The following is a 16,503-nucleotide window of genomic DNA, read 5'->3' on the forward strand; positions in this document are numbered from 1 at the left end:
GGGCCACATCCACAGGACACATGACTACATCAGCAGGACACGGGGCTACACTCACGGGACACGGGGAGACGACATCTACGGGACACGGGGCCACATTAACGGGACACGGGGCCACATCAACAGGACACATGACTACATCAGCAAGACACGGGGCAACACTCACGGGACACGGGGAGACGACATCTACGGGACACGGGGCGACGACATCTACGGGACACGGGGCCACATCAACGGGACACATGACTACATCAACGGGACACGGGGCCACATCAACAGGACACGGGGCCACATCAACAGGACTCGGGGAGACAACGGCTGGACACTTAGGACTTCTGGGGACAGGGTCAGGGGACAAAACAGGACTGACGGGGACTTCTAGGATTTGGACAAGACGGGACAAATAATCAGAAAAGGCTTTAGCAGCCAGGACAATTGGCATCTCCTTACGAGATGAGACAGACTGTACAAGAGTCTTTGCTGCAGAGTCGGCCGCGGCTCTCTCCTCCGCTCTCACGACTGCAGACTTGAATACGGCTTTCTGTTTTGCCGGCTCGGGCACGCCAGCGCTCACCGCTGCTGGCTCGGGCACGCTCACCGCTGCTGGCTCGGGCACGCTCACCGCTGCTGGCTCGGGCACGCTCACCGCTGCTGGCTCGGGCACGCTCACCGCTGCTGGCTCGGGCACGCCAGCTCTCAACGCTGCTGGCTCGGGCACGCCAGCTCTCAACGCTGCTGGCTCGGGCACGCTCACCGCTGCTGGCTCGGGCACGCCAGCTCTCGACGCTGCTGGCTCGGGCACGCCAGCTCTCGACGCTGCTGGCTCGGGCACGCCAGCTCTCGACGCTGCTGGCTCGGGCACGCCAGCTCTCGACGCTGCTGGCTCGGGCACGCCAGCTCTCGACGCTGCTGGCTCGGGCACGCCAGCTCTCGACGCTGCTGGCTCGGGCACGCCAGCTCTCGACGCTGCTGGCGCGGGCACGCCAGCTCTCGACGCTGCTGGCGCGGGCACGCCAGCTCTCGACGCTGCTGGCGCGGGCACGCCAGCTCTCGACGCTGCTGGCGCGGGCACGCCAGCTCTCGACGCTGCTGGCGCGGGCACGCCAGCTCTCGACGCTGCTGGCACGGGCACGCCAGCTCTCGACGCTGCTGGCACGGGCATCCAGCATTGCCTCCTGTCTACTGAGTTCCATTGTGGTCGGTTCATTCTGTCAGGTATTGGTAAGGGAGGAACTCAGGTGCAGACAGGGATTCTCAACACAAAGGGTTTATTAAATACAAAAAGGGGAAAAACAAAACCCACGAGGGGGAAAACACGGAGCAAGGTAAGGACTAAATAACTAAAACAGGACTGGACTGACAAGATAAACAAGGACTCTAAATACTAACTATAAACAAACACTCACGGTAATACAAACACTTCTTAAGGAACAATCACAGAGTGGAACAATCACAATCACAGGTACAATCACAATGACATCAGAGGTACAATGAACCGACGCAAGACAGAGCACACTAGGAGATCTAAATAGGGGTACTGATCAAGACACGACAGGTGTTACAGATAGGACAATCAAGACACGACTAGGTTAACAAGGGGGGCGGGGCAAGGGAACGAGACAACACAAGCACATGGCCCAAAGACAAGGCCATGCGCTTGTACACAAAACATGGGTCTGTCATGATCCTGCCTCAAGACTAGGAAAAATCAAGGACACGAGGGCAGAATCATGACAATTTTTTACCGGGAGCGCATGACTTTCTGCAAATGGCAATAGGAGCACTGGGAGGAGCCAGAGGAGCTTGATTTTTTTTCACAGATTATCTGTCTCATATTCTACTGTCAGGACATAATGACAGGTTTAATAAATATGTAAAAAATATTTTTTTACAAAAGTTCCCAACAGCACCTTTAAACTTCATAAATAAAGTATTTTACACTTTAAGAACCCACAGGGGATTTTTTTTTATTTGCACACATCCTAAAGATTTTAAATGTAAAAAATAAATTAAATTTTACAGTTTGCACAAATCTGAACATTTTGCACATTTTGTATTTTGATTTTGACAGAATGTGACTGTTGAACCTCATATAATTCAGTGAACACATACCTGTCAATCATCATCTTTTTTTTTTTTCATCATTTTCATTTAGTGGACTTCTGCTTTAAAATAGTTGGCAAACAGTTGTTTTTGATTTATAATGTGAAGTTTACAGGCCATAAGTTTGATATAATTAGTTTGTAATCATTTAACATTAAGGATTTTGTAATGTTTTTGAGAGCAGCATCTTCTGCTCACCAAGGCTTTGAGTAAAAAAAGTAATATTGTGAAATAATATTACAATTTAAAATAACTCCTTTAAATGTGAATATAATCAAAAAAAAAAGTTGTTATCTGATTAATTGAATAAATAATCAACAAATTAAACAATTATCAAAAAATCATTAGTTGCAGAATTACTGTTTTCACTACCTCAGTATCCTCAGCATCATAGTGGTGAGTTTTGCTCACATATTTCTCAGAAAACATAAGCATTCTAGCTTTAATTGAGAAAGAGTGAGTATTAAGTGATTCATAGAACTTATTTGCTCATCAACCCATTTGTAGTTAATTTTTTAATCTCTTTCTCTTTCTCTGTCCAGATGAAGGGTGTGAATGTCGAGGCCGTCCTGAGAGTACAGGAGGATGAGGAGGATGGTAAGAGGAAGAATGAGTCAAGACAGGTGGACAAAGGCAATTTGGGGCTCAGCATGCTGATCGACTCCCAAAACAACCAGTATGTGCTGACCAAACCACGAGACTCCACCATGCCCCGTGCCGACCACCACTTCATCAAGGTCAGCACCTGACCTCTGACCTCTCACTTTGTGTCCTCACAGTTCACTGGAGCCAATCGCAGCCTCAGCGCTTTCACACAAATGGGAAATCATATGTTATTCATGTATTTGTTTGCACAGGATCTGGTGTGCGTGGTCATGTTGTCTCTACCATGTGGGTGGCTCTGTACGCTGATGGGGTTGCCGCCCATGTTTGGTTATATCATCTGTGGGGTTCTTCTCGGCCCATCAGGACTCAACAGCATCAAAGTGAGAGATGAATCTCTTCAGATAGATGTGTGAACACTGCATGATCTCAGTTGGACATATATGTGATATTATGTCTTCTGTTCTGCCTGCAGTCTATGGTTCAGGTGGAGACATTAGGGGAGCTGGGTGTGTTCTTCACTCTTTTTGTGGTTGGTCTGGAGTTTTCACCTGAACGCCTCCATAAGGTAAAAAGAAGTGAAGTTTGAAAACAACAAAAGATAAAATAAACCGACTTAAGAAAATAAAATTATTAAAGGGATAGTTCATCAAAAAAAAATCATAATTTTAGTGTTCCTGTAGCTCAAGTGGTAGAGCATTGCATTAGCAAGCGCAAGGTTGGAGGTTCAAACTCCAAGGAACACATGTTAGGTGAAAATTTTTAGCCTGAATGCAATGTAAGTCCCTTTGGATAAAAGCGTCTGCTAAATGCATACATTTATTTACTTCCATTCACTTCTTCCAAACCTGTCTGAGTTTGTTTCTTCTGCTGAATACAGAAGAAGATATTTTGAAGAAGTCAATGGCTACTGTCAGCATTCTTTAAAATATTTTCTTCTGTGTTCAACAGCTGAAAAAAAATGAATACAGGTTTGGAACATTAGGGTGAGTAAATGGTAACAGAGTTTTTATTTTTGGGTGGACTATCCATTAAATAATGTGGGTGGAGGTGTGTGAAGAGTCACAGTAAATTCCTCAATAGTAAGAAAATGAGCTGAATCTCCAGTCATACTAGAGACATATCCTCTAGTGATGAGGAAACATAGCAAAATCCAAGAACCAGACATGTTCCTCATCTGTGTGCTACTGGAAACACAGTCTGCCGTTATTCAGCATTTGGTTTCCTGTTTATGATACAACAAAATACAAACCAACCACTGGTTACTATGTCTCACTTTCACACTGTCACTCCTTATACAGAGACCATATTTGGCATGCTTCACGCCAGTCAAGTCACCTTTATTTATATAGCGCTTTTATACAGATTGTGACAAAGCAACTAAACAGCATTAAATAGGAAAATAGTGTGTCAATAATGCAAAAAGGCAATTCATCATTGAATTCAGTGATGTCATCATCCAGTAAAGTTCAGCTTAAATAGTATCGGTGCAATCAAGTCAATGATATCGCTGTAGATGAAGTGACCCCAACTAAGCAAGCCAGAGGCGACAGCGGCAAGGAACCAAAACTCCATCGGTGACAGAATGGAGAAAAAACCTTGGGAGAAACCAGGCTCAGTCGGGGGGCCAGTTCTCCTCTGACCAGACGAAACCAGTAGTTCAATTCCAGTCTGCAGCAAAGTCAGATTGTGCAGAAGAATCATCTGTTTCCTGTGGTCTTGTCCTGGTGGCTATCAAAAGCCCCTTTCACAATGCGATTCCGGAAAATAAACGGGTAATGTGTCCGGGCAATTGTTCCCGGGTCGCTAGATTTTGCCCCTTTCACACTGCCGGTGATTACCCAGAATATGTGCGTGCGTTCACACACATCAGGTGCCGTAATGATACGTGACATCAGGACGTGACGTGTAATGGGTCGGATTGAAACACCTGAATTAAAAATTTAAGTTCCAACACTTATGTCCGTATAAGTTTAATGATAGATAGAGAGATAGACAGAGAGATAGAGGTGTGTGGTATGTGATGTGGACTGATCCAGTGGACAGCAGATGGTTGATGTGTGATGGTTGTTGTTGTTCAGGTGTGGAAGATCTCGCTGCAGGGCTCTGTAAATCTGAGTCTGCTGATGGTGGCTGCTGGACTGGTCTGGGGTCAGTTGCTCGGCCTTCATCCCACACAGACCGTCTTCATCTCCAGCTGTCTATCGCTCTCCAGCACTCCGCTGGTGTCTCGCTTCCTGGCTGGAGGATCCAGAGGAGAATCAAAAGAGGGTAAGATTATAGCCATCTCCATTCATTTGACCCCTCCGTGTTTGCACTAGTTCCTGTGGAAATGTAGCAAAGATTTTTATTTCAAAAAGAGCGTGTACAGACAAGGAGTTTGCTTGGTGGCAGAACAGTGAACCGTGTCTACATTGGACACGACAACACTGCGTCAAAACAGGTTGAGTCTGTCCATTGTCTCCACAGGACATTTGAACTCTGTGTCAGTAGCCTACCTCATAAATAGGACGAGGCAGTTTACTGTCAGAGATTTGTCATGTCGTGCCGTGCTTCATCACTGATTTTAATAGTATTTTGTTGAATGGGGTGTGTTACATGAGGGAGACAGTGGTGGGCTGCAGGACAGTTTTGAAAACCATTTCAGAGACATTTTAAATGTGACTCATATGAAACATATTTCATGCATGCACAGTTTTAAGGCAGCTTTAATCATTTTTTCAGTAAGTTCATTACTTAAAGGTGACATATCATGAAAATCTGACTTTTCAAGGTTTTAAGTGCTATAATCAGGTCCCCGGTGCATCTACCAGCCAAGGAAACGTGAAAAAGATAAATCCAGTAACTTTGTTTTGGTAAGCCTTTTTTCTGCAAGCGTCTGAGATAACGAGTGCGTCTGATTTCACTCCCTTGTTGACGTGGCAAAGGAATCTCATTATAATATTACCGCCCTTAATCTGTAAGCTTCTACCCACGGTGCCGTCAGTTTGTTTTTGGAAGCGATGACGGTGTCGTGCCATGGTGAAAGTTTGAGCAAAACATGCTAACTGTTCTGTCTTTGGCTGCACAGATGAGCACAGGACACTGTTTAGAGTCCCAGCCTCGGAGGTGACAAGAGCAATGGAATTATTGATTTATTTACTGTATATTGCTGCTGCCACACAGATGTAAAACCATCACAGACATAATAAACAGTTTTTGTAACTCGTGTATGTTTTTAACGTAAACTTGTGTGTGAATGAGAACTTAGTTTAGTACTCACATGCTGTGACAGATGCTTTCTGTCCATCTGTTTCATATGTGTGCACTCGGAAATCCCTATCATATGGTGATGCATCAATTGATATAATTATCTAGTTAAAACAACATCTTTTCTCGTTAAAACAACATATTTTTCTCTCAATAATGACATTTCATAAAAAGAATATATTTTCCCATTATGGTACATTATGAGAGCGAGCTAAGCGACTGTCTGCGCTGCTGTTGCCACAGTCTGACCTAAACGATCGAGCATCTACACGCTGCTGAAATTGTTGAAATATGCTGTTTAAGTTTAATAAGTGTAAAATAAGTGTATTTTAATGTGATTGTTTTTATTTTATTTTTTTATGTAATATTTTAATGTACTTTTAATTGTAGCGGCATGTTTGTTAGGATTAATTTCCAATCTCTCTAAAATATAGTGCTATCCAATAACTGCACTCAGACCCATGACTCAGGCTATGATCAGGTCAAAACAGTCATTTCTGAATAATCGAGTCAGGGCTTAATGTTTCTTTATTTAGGCCAACCTAAACTAGAGAAAACATTTATTTCACAAGGAGATTTTCTCCCCACTTTGAATTGTTTACTTCAATGAAAGGTATACATTTTTAAAAAATTAAAGATCCAAAGGATAAACAATGCAGATTTATTTTCACAGCTGCCTTTGCTCATATTTACCAAGCGTGCCAGTCATAGTGGAGGGCTGTGTGTGTGTGTGTGTGTGTGTGTATGTGTGTATAATAGGGCTTGGACTTATTCATATTGTTCACACAGGTGAGCTGGACTACAGCAGTGTTTTGCTGGGCATGCTTGTCATGCAGGATGTGCAGCTTGGCCTGTTCATTGCTGTGATGCCCACATTAATTCAAGGAGGAAATGGAGACACGGAAAGGTGAATCAGCATGCAGATCAATCACTGACAGTTACATGATAATGATATATGTATGCATGTATGTTTGTATGTGAGAATAAATGTGAGAAGAAGAGACTTCTCTCAACAACATTTAAACAACATTTAAAATCATAATTATTTTGTATAAATAACTTTTTGATGGCAGTGTGTTCACTGGCTGGGTCCAAAACAAGGCTTCATTTTCTTAGATAATTTTGTGTTTCTGATTGTGGAGTGAAAATGAATCCTTGTTTTTCCACAGTGTGCTGATGGGAGCGCTACATGTGTTTGTTCTGCTGGCTCGGGTTCTGGTGTCTCTGGTGGCTGTGCTGCTGTTGTGTTGGCTGCTGCGCTCTCATCTGGTTGGTCCGTTCTACAGGAAGCTGCATACGGAGAGCAAAGGAAACAAGGAAATACTAGTGCTGGGCACCAGTGCATTTGTGTTCCTGATGCTGACGGTAAGCGGCTCCTTCATATAGGTTTGTCTGTCCCTTGAATTTGTGTTTGCTCTTGCATGAATCGCCTCACCTCAGGTGTAATGTAGCATGCTTACATTTTATCGTGTCAGGTGACCGAATTCATGGACGTGTCGATGGAGTTGGGCTGCTTCCTGGCAGGAGCGTTGCTGTCCTCACAAGGTCACATGGTCACCACTGAAGTCATGAGCTGTGCTGAACCAATCAGAGACTTCCTGGCCATCATCTTCTTTGCATCTATTGGTGAGCTGATGGTCAAGTAGCTTTGAATTATTTGGAATTTTGCTATAATATTGGACAGCAAATATGGTTTGATCTACAGCACTAAGATGAATATCTGATGATGTTTTCCACAGGGCTACACGTGTTCCCGACCTTTGTCCTGTATGAGCTCACCATCCTGTTGGTCTTAACCTTCTCACTAGTCATTATGAAGGTAATGGTGTTCATATTAAACTTGTTTCTTTCTATCAGGGTTTCTGATGGTTTGATGAAGGAATATTTAAGACTTTTTAAGACCAAGTAAACCGAGCGGAAATTTAAATGTCTTGTATTATCAAAAGGTCAAAGTTAGAACAGGTCTAACTTTCAACAGATATCCATTATTTTTTAAATTCACTGTAAAAAAGAAAAGAAAAAATGCAAGTCTTGAGTAGCTCTCCTCTCAAACACTAGAATGGGGTGAAATTTTTTTTTTTTTTAATGTACCTTCTGATCACACTGCAAAAAAAGTGATGTTCTTCATCAGTATTTTTGTCTGTTTTTCAGTGCAAATTTATAAAGATTATTAAAGGGGTCATATGATGCGATTTCAAGTTTTCCTTTCTCTTTGGAGTGTTACAAGCTGTTCATGCATAGATAAAATCCCTCAAGTTGCAAAAACTAAAGTCTCAAACCCAAAGAGATATTCTTTATAAAAGTTAAGACTCGTTCACGCCCTCCTTAAACACGTCCCCACATGTGTACTTCATGAAATGGAAAGATTTGCATAATACCACCCAAATGTTCACGTAAAGAAAGAAGGTGTAACTTTTATTCTAGCTGTTGCCATCTGCGCCATGTCGTGGAGACGGTGTTTCGTTGTGAAAGTGAAAATACTTTGTTTGGCCTTCCAAAAGGGGACACAACTAGGAGTCAGTGGTTACATTGTATTTACACACTGTTGGGAAAGTTACTTTAAAAAAGTAATTAGTTATAGTTACTCACTACTTGTTCCACAAAGTAACTGAGTTAGTAACTTAATTACTCTATAATAAAAGTAACTAATTACCAGGGAAAGTAACTATTTTCTGTTACTGTAAAAAAAAAAGAAAGAAAAAAAAAGAAAAGTTGCTATATGTCAGAGTATTTGTATTTTTTTTTTTTTTTTTTCAGTTTTCACAAGTCAGTTGAAATGAGTAGAACAGACAGGTACATAACTTTCGATATTTATGCACGTCAACAGACACCAAGAGTTTTAACCTGCACTTCAAGTATTATCTTTGTAAAAAAAGTGTTTTTGGCCACTAGCTTTGTAGATGCGTGTCACAAATTACATGTACACATTACATGCACGTTCTTGCCTTTAACCACAATGAATTTGAAGTAGTGCTAATATCTCCACCTTGAAAATGCCAACTTTTCATCAGATTGCTCCTGACTCGTCGTCATTTCTGCTGCTGCTGCGAATCTCTGTGTACTGTGTAGCGGTTGCATGTGTGTGTGTGTGTGTGTGTGTGTGTGTGTGTGTGTGTGTGTGTTTGGCACACGTGTAAAAACACTGGCTCTGATTGGCTACCATGAAACACATGACTCTGCCTTAGCCAATCATAATCGCTTATCTCGTCATTAACCCACCTGCGTTCGGATTGCATAGTTTATTAAATCAATGCATAGTAACGCACCGCATTTAACGCTCAGTAATGTTAACGGCATTGTAACGACGGGAAAAGTAATTCGTTAGATTACCCCGTTACTGAAAAAATAACGTCATTACCTAACGCCATTCTTTTAAACGCCGTTAATCCAAACACTGTATTTACAACACCGTTCCAGAACAATTAAACCCAAATATTCAGTGTGCTGCAAATTTTATGGAAGACTGTTTCCGAAACTTTGAAGAGTAATATTAGACTACAATGCCGGCTGTTTTGACATACAGTCTGTAAGTATGTTTACATATTTAAAGGATTTGCCACAGATGATTCAAAACGTGAGTTTTAAGCAGTGTAGAGTAGCACATGTTGTTTGTCATTTCTCCGATCACAAATGCAGAGATTGTTTTATGTTTACATGGCACGATCCAACACAAAGTGTAAAAAGAGCAGTATCAGTCATTATAATTAGTAATTATGTCCCCACTGGGATGCAACAAATGCCTTGTTTGTAATGGGGTTCCAATGGTTTCGTCTCATTGTGCTGGTTTTCTGACCAGGACACGCATCACAGTATGTTAAGGGGCTTAACATTTCCGTCACACACTTGAGGCATTCAGCCAATCACACCGCACTGGATAGATGGCCAATCAGAGCACACCTCGCTTCTCAGAATGATGAGCTTTGTAAAAATCGAAACGTTTCAGAAGGTGAGGCATAGAGGAGAAACAATAATTTACATTGTGGAAAATAATGTGTTTTTTTTTTACCTTAAACCGCATATACACATTTAACGATCGGCCGAATTACATTACTTTAAAATGGGGTCAGATTAAACTGTGTGAGATAAAATAAGTGTTTTAAAAGGATGAGACAATAACAAACGTAGAATGAATAAATAGTGTAGTTACAATATTCACAATGAACTTAAAACAACACAATAAAACAGAAATCCAAGTCCATACCCTTAAAACAGTCCTTAAGAAATCCAGCGTGTTGTAAATTCCAATGTAAAAGTGTCCAACGTGTGTATATACAATCCAAAGAAGTGAAAATCCAATAAAAGTGAGATAATGGAAGTTTAGACAAGACAAAAATACAGAGGAAGACATTATTTTTTGCAGTGTAGTGCAAAATCTTATTATAGCAGTGAAACGAAAATAAACTTTTCTTAAAGCTTACTGTTGAACTTCACTCCATCTGTGCCCCTATACTGTAATAGACTAAATGATTCATGATTCCTTAACTGTAATCTAACTGCTTTTCCCAGGCAGGAAAGTAGTCTGTGTATTTGTCAGTGTTTGTGAGTCATCTGAGGCCAGAGTTTGATTCTGAGGATATGTTTTTGACTAAAATGTTTGACTTTGACCTAGAAGTTTGAAGTTTGTACAAGTTGGTGTGTAGTTTTGGGATCGTGTTTAAAGTTGTGAATAAATTGGTCAATTGTTTCAACTGTGTGTTAGTAATCAAGAAAACTAAGAGCTTTTTAGGCCTCAAATTGTGGAAGGGAAGACATGAGAAGCCATCAGAAGCCATGTTCTATTAAATATGACTCTCACACTGCTCTTCTCATCTCAGTTCATAATGGCGGTTCTTGTTCTGTCGGCTATCCTTCCTCCGGGATCGCGTCACATCCGCTGGCTGGTGTCAGCTGGACTGGCGCAGGTCAGTGAATTCTCCTTCGTCCTGGGCAGTCGTGCGCGTCGAGCCGGGATCATCTCTAGAGAGGTCAGTGATCTTACTTTCTTTCCGTGAAAGACTTGTGTCTGATTCTCTCTCATTGCTCCTCCAAGAGGAAGTGGATTAGGTGACATTTACTGAATAGTGTAGGAGTGAACTAGTGGTTTCAGACACACATGAATGTGTTGATGCAGTAATTGGTAACTAAAACTAAATAGTTTTCATTAATTGAATTAAAGGTGAAATACATTTTTTTATATTAAATGAAAATCTGACTTAAAAGGTGGAAATTGGAAATCTTGCCTGGGTTAGCCAATTCAGATTAAAGTGTAAGTTGATGTACTAAAATTACTAAAACTAAAACTGAAATACAAATGAATTAAAGCTAGATAGAAATAAACTAATAAAAATGACAAAAGAACATAAATGTTACATGATAGACATGACATCACATTTACCTCAAAACCATTCGATGCCCATAAACACATTAGTAAGTTAAAAAGCTCTATAAAGGAGCATTTTGATAAATATATACACTTTACAGATATTACAGATTAATAATATTTTTACTGTAGCTGTTGTCTTCAACATTTAATGTTTGTCTGAATAAATTTGTAATGAAGTTATTTTTACAGTTTCCCTTTAAATGTTTGGATTTCAACAACATCATTGAGTAGAAACATAATTCTGTTATTTAAAGTTAATATAAGAACAGTATTTTGTGTAATTGAAATATTTGTACAAGACCGTTTATGAGTGTTAATTATCAAAATACATTTTATGAATTCATTGATTATTAAATAAAAATAAAAAAAATTGGTTTTCAGCTAAGTGCATCCTTGTTTTCCTGTTGGTGCATAAATAAATAGAAAAGTATATAAATAGAACTTAAATGACAGTACTTCCCTTCAGCTCATCATCATCCTGTGTTGTTGCTCACAGGTGTATCTGTTGGTTCTCAGCGTCACCACATTAAGTCTCCTCCTTGCTCCGGTGTTATGGAGAGCTGCTACGCTCAAATGCATCCCGCGAGCTGAAAGGAAACCACTCAACTGAACCAATGCCACATGCGGATGAACTGTGTTACAATGACACATCTCACATTAATGCATCATATTGATGACAGATTGTAAGAAACAGAAGGGCAGAGCATTAATATATGAAATATTTTCACGGTAGTGAAAGAAAAGGAAACAGCTTGCAAAAAAAAGACTCCAGCTTTTATAACATCATCATGTGTTATAATGTTATATATGACCAGATGTTATTTATTTGTGTAAGATGTGCCTTGAATGGATCAGATGTCAGCAGACAAGCCAAATAATGCACCTTTTATGAAGATGAGCAGCTTTTGCACTGCAGATTTTGGTACATGCAGAGTTTACTGATGATGATTCACAGCACTAAAGAACTAAAGATTGACTATTCATTCATGATTCATGCTGAAGTTGAATTCTAAGCACAAGGTGGCAGTTCTTCCTCGAGATGACAGGTTAAATTAATCATAGATTCCAAGAATGTTCAGAATCATTTCTCTGGACATGTAATTCTCAATTGGGTCAAAAAATACAATAAAAAAATACACTCCAATCATTGAGGGTTTTCTCTGTGTTAAAGGGTACATAACATACACAGTTTCACCTAATCTCATGTTAATCTTGAGTAGCTATAGAGTAGTACTGCATCCTTCATATATCCGAAAAGTCTTTTAGTTTTATCATATTTATAAAAGAAAAATACAGCTTTCGGATTCTTTCCGGAAATATCCGAGCTCCTGGAGGCGTGCCATGAACAGAACTATAATACTGATGTTTCGTGTTGTTACCATTAACATATATTCACTTATGGTGATTTCCAACAAAATACTGAAATCTGATGCAATTGTACTTACATGAATGGGGTCTTTTATCACAGGGACGGCTCCATGTTTTAATAGCAAATGATGTGTAAATCCAGTGTCGACTTGGGCCTTGTTTATAAAACATTCGTCACTCAAATGACCAGAACAAGGACTTTGCCAGAACACACAAACGCACTTGATACACTCCGTTGCTGCCCCGGAAAAACAAACTGTATCCACTGTTCATGTAACGCTAGGTTCTTTGGGAAGCTGAACACGGTAAATTTTCCATCACATCCAAAAATGTACTCATTTGGAAGCATTCTCGAAAAAAACCTATGCAGCTGCTGACGATTTTGAAGAGCGTTGATGTGCGTGGTCTTGCTCTCCTAATAAATATCCAGTACTCGCATTTGCCTCCTGTCCTTAATCGCAGTCATGACAGAACGATCTGACCAACTATGGAGGCAGCGAGTAACCCGTCATCTGCCTTGGAGGAATTTCTCAGCGCCAGTGCTCGGAGGATGGACTCCCAGGAGAGGAATCTTAACGACACTGGTCGCGCGGTTCAGGTTTTGGTGGCGCAGGTGAACGAGCTCACCCAACAACTACAGTTTCTAGTTAACACTGCGCCGCTCACACTACCCGTTCGTCCCACACCATCGGAGACCCACTTCCAGCCGGAACCACGTCTCCCCATTCCGGAGTCCTACTCGGGTGAGCCTAACTTTTGGTAGAGCTTTCTTAACCCGATGCGATATGCATTTCTCTCTCCAACCTAGAACCTTCTCCAATGAACGAGCCAAGGTGGCTTTTCTGGTGGCTTTTGTTCTGACCCTGCTCACTGGGAGGGCGGCATTATAAATATATTACTAATAAACTGGCTCCCAAAAATATTGGCCCGTTCACTGTCACCAAGATTATTAGTCCAGTGGCAGTCCGCCTCAAACTTCCTCCAGCGTACAGGAGAATTCATCCGCCTACCCCGGTAACTCCCAACCCCTACATACACCCCCCCCCCCCCCCCAATCCCCCGCCGCGACTCGTAGATGGGGAATCTACATATTCGGTAAATTGTATTCTGGACTCTAGACGGAGGGGACACGTATTGAAGTACTTGTTGGACTGGGAGGGTTACGGTCCAGAGGAGAGAAGTTGGGTGCCTGCTAGAGACATCCTGGATCACTCTCTTATCGATGATTACAATCTACAGGTAAGGGAGTCTGGGGACACCAGGAGGCGTTCCTTAGGAGCAGGGGTACTGTCACAGTTCATGAATGCACCGTCTCCTGCTCGTCTCTTGTTACGTCATGTTCATTGTTGCATGTGGGTGTTATCAGCGGAAGCTGCAGCTCATTCCACCTAGCCAAATTAATGCCCTGTCTTTCGTCTCTTGTTTGTCAGATTGTTGTTTGAGGTCCTTCGTGCTTCATGTCTATTCTTCCTCCTGTTCTACTTCATCGTGTCTTGTTCCAGTTCGGTCAACCTTGCATTACCAGTCATCATCATGGATTAACCACCACCTCCACCAGCGCACTCAAACACCTCCTCACCTGTCTGTGCTGCCGTCGTGGTCCCTGCGTCACCCACCATCATCTCCTCACCATTACTCATCCTAATAAATATCCAGTACTCGCATTTGCCTCCTGTCCTTAATCGCAGTCGTGACACCTCCGGTCAATGTGTGTGCACAGGCGTGCTTTTCCGGGAGAAGTGATCATATAAGGACTTCCGTTCTCGTCTATGTCATTAGATCCACGATCGATAAAAACCAGCCGAAACTTGTACCAACCTGGAAGTAAGATTTTCGGCACAGAAATTCTCAGTCATTGTTCTAAATTATTTTTTTAAACTTTGGTCATGTTTAGCATGAGAATCCATCTCTTTAACACTTTGAACAACTCTGAATACACGAAACACCTTTGTACCCCCCCCCCTTTAAATGAGTGACTGTATTGAAGGATATGAGCTACATACAGGTGCATCTCAATAAATTAGAATAACGGGGAAAAGTTCATTTATTTCAGTAATTCAACAAATTGTGAAACTCGTATTAAATAAATTACATGCACACAGTCTGAAGTAGTTTTGTAGTTTTTGGTTCTTTTAATTGTGATTTTGGCTCACATTTAACAAAAACCTAAATTGTTCTAATCTCAACAAATTAGAACATGGTGACATGCCAAGCAGCTAATCAACTCAAAACACCTGCAAAGGTTTCCTGAGCCTTCAAAATGGTCTCTCAGTTTGGTTCACTAGGCTACACAATCATGGGGAAAACTGCTGATCTGACACTTGTCCAGAAGACAATCATTGACACCCTTCACAAGGAGGGTAAGTCACAGAAATTCATTGCCAAAGAAGCTGGCTGTTCACAGAGTGCTGTATCCAAGCATGTTAACAGAAAGTTGAGTGGAAGGAAAAAGTGGGGAAGAAAAAGATGCACAATTAACCGAGAGAACTGCAGCCTTATGAGGATTGTCAAGCAAAATCGATTCAAGAATTTGAGTGGACTTCACGAGGAATGGACTGAGGCTGGGGTCAAGGCATACAGACGTGTAAAGGAATTTGGCTACAGTCTTATTCCTCTTGTTAAGCCACTCCTATACAACAGACAACATCAGAGGTGTCTTACATGGGCTAAGGAGAAGAAGAACTGGACCTGTCTGAGCAGGGCAATCGGAGGGAAGGCATATAGGTTAGCACTGGGCCATATGTGAGCCAAAGCATCTCACTCCTTCGAGAAGAATGTTGGGCAGTGAAAGTTGTTTTCTAAGGTGAAGAGGTCTACATTTGCCCTCCTAAAGACAAACCAATTCGCCCGAACCACTTGGGTGTGTAGTCTCCATTCTCCTGGAGCTACATTTCCCCAGGACAGCATGTCTGTTCCTTGGTTGATTCTGCCCAGGACTCTGTAAGAGCAGGTTGCCCTGTGTTCATCTAAATTTTTTACCATGGATATACCATAGATAGATAAAGGGCCTAAATCAATAATAGTAGTCACAGATGAATTGGAGGGTGCAAAAACAATAGTTTCAGTTATACTTTCATTTAAGTGGAGAAAATTCATAGCCAACCATGTTTTCAAGTCCTTTAAGCATGCAAGGAGAGGTTCTAAAAAGTTGCCTTCCTTCTTTACAGGTACATAAATCTGCATATCATCAGCGTAGCAGTGAAACGATATAACATTGGCAGCATTTACATATTGGATTTGAAAACATATTGGATCCCAAAATTGATCCTTGTGGGATCCCATGTGTAAGAGAGGCCAATAATTATGAAAATTTACCCAGGGGAACTGAAAAGCTTTTATTGGTTGATAGCACTTAAACCAGTTTAAAACAGTTCCAGGAATCCCTAACACCTGTTCAAGTCGAGCAATAAGAATTTCATGGTCTATGGTGTAAAAGCTGCACTAAGGTCAATTAACACCAATAGTGCAGTATCACCAGAGTCCACTGCTAACAGAACATCATTGAGAACTTTCAAGAGTGCAGACTGTACTATGATGCTCCCTAAACCCTTCTTATTCAGTTCTTATTCAAAAAAGACTGCAGTTGAATAAGAACAGTTTTCACTAGCACCTTTGATAGAAAAGGCAGTTTTGAAACAGGCCTTTAATTTACAGTCATCCATGGGATACAATTTAGTATTTTTAATTAATGGTTGCACTACAGCATGCTTGAAAGATGGAGGAACAGTCCCTGATACAAGGGAGATATTTATTATTGATAAAATGCTAGGTCCATCTACAACCAAATGTTTGTTTGATTAGTCTTGATGGAACAACATCAA

The 16,503-nt window shown here is 41.3% G+C and overlaps 1 protein-coding gene across 2 annotated transcripts in view; it reads left to right on the forward strand.

Moving 5' to 3' along the window:
* tmco3 (transmembrane and coiled-coil domains 3) overlaps positions 1-12,458 on the forward strand; it is an 18,187-nt gene extending 5,729 nt beyond the window's left edge. For both annotated transcript variants that reach the window (XM_052557439.1, XM_052558065.1), the window contains 10 exons: positions 2,643-2,837; positions 2,958-3,086; positions 3,179-3,271; positions 4,785-4,974; positions 6,742-6,859; positions 7,122-7,317; positions 7,428-7,578; positions 7,692-7,771; positions 10,767-10,916; positions 11,811-12,458. In XM_052557439.1, coding sequence (XP_052413399.1) covers positions 2,643-2,837; positions 2,958-3,086; positions 3,179-3,271; positions 4,785-4,974; positions 6,742-6,859; positions 7,122-7,317; positions 7,428-7,578; positions 7,692-7,771; positions 10,767-10,916; positions 11,811-11,924 — 1,416 coding nt within the window. In that variant the 3' untranslated portion in view covers positions 11,925-12,458. The remainder of the gene's footprint in view (positions 1-2,642; positions 2,838-2,957; positions 3,087-3,178; positions 3,272-4,784; positions 4,975-6,741; positions 6,860-7,121; positions 7,318-7,427; positions 7,579-7,691; positions 7,772-10,766; positions 10,917-11,810) is intronic.
* Positions 12,459-16,503: the final 4,045 nt, after the last annotated feature.

The sequence above is a fragment of the Carassius gibelio genome, chromosome A1, assembly GCF_023724105.1.
Source record: "Carassius gibelio isolate Cgi1373 ecotype wild population from Czech Republic chromosome A1, carGib1.2-hapl.c, whole genome shotgun sequence".
NCBI classification, from domain to species: domain Eukaryota; kingdom Metazoa; phylum Chordata; class Actinopteri; order Cypriniformes; family Cyprinidae; genus Carassius; species Carassius gibelio.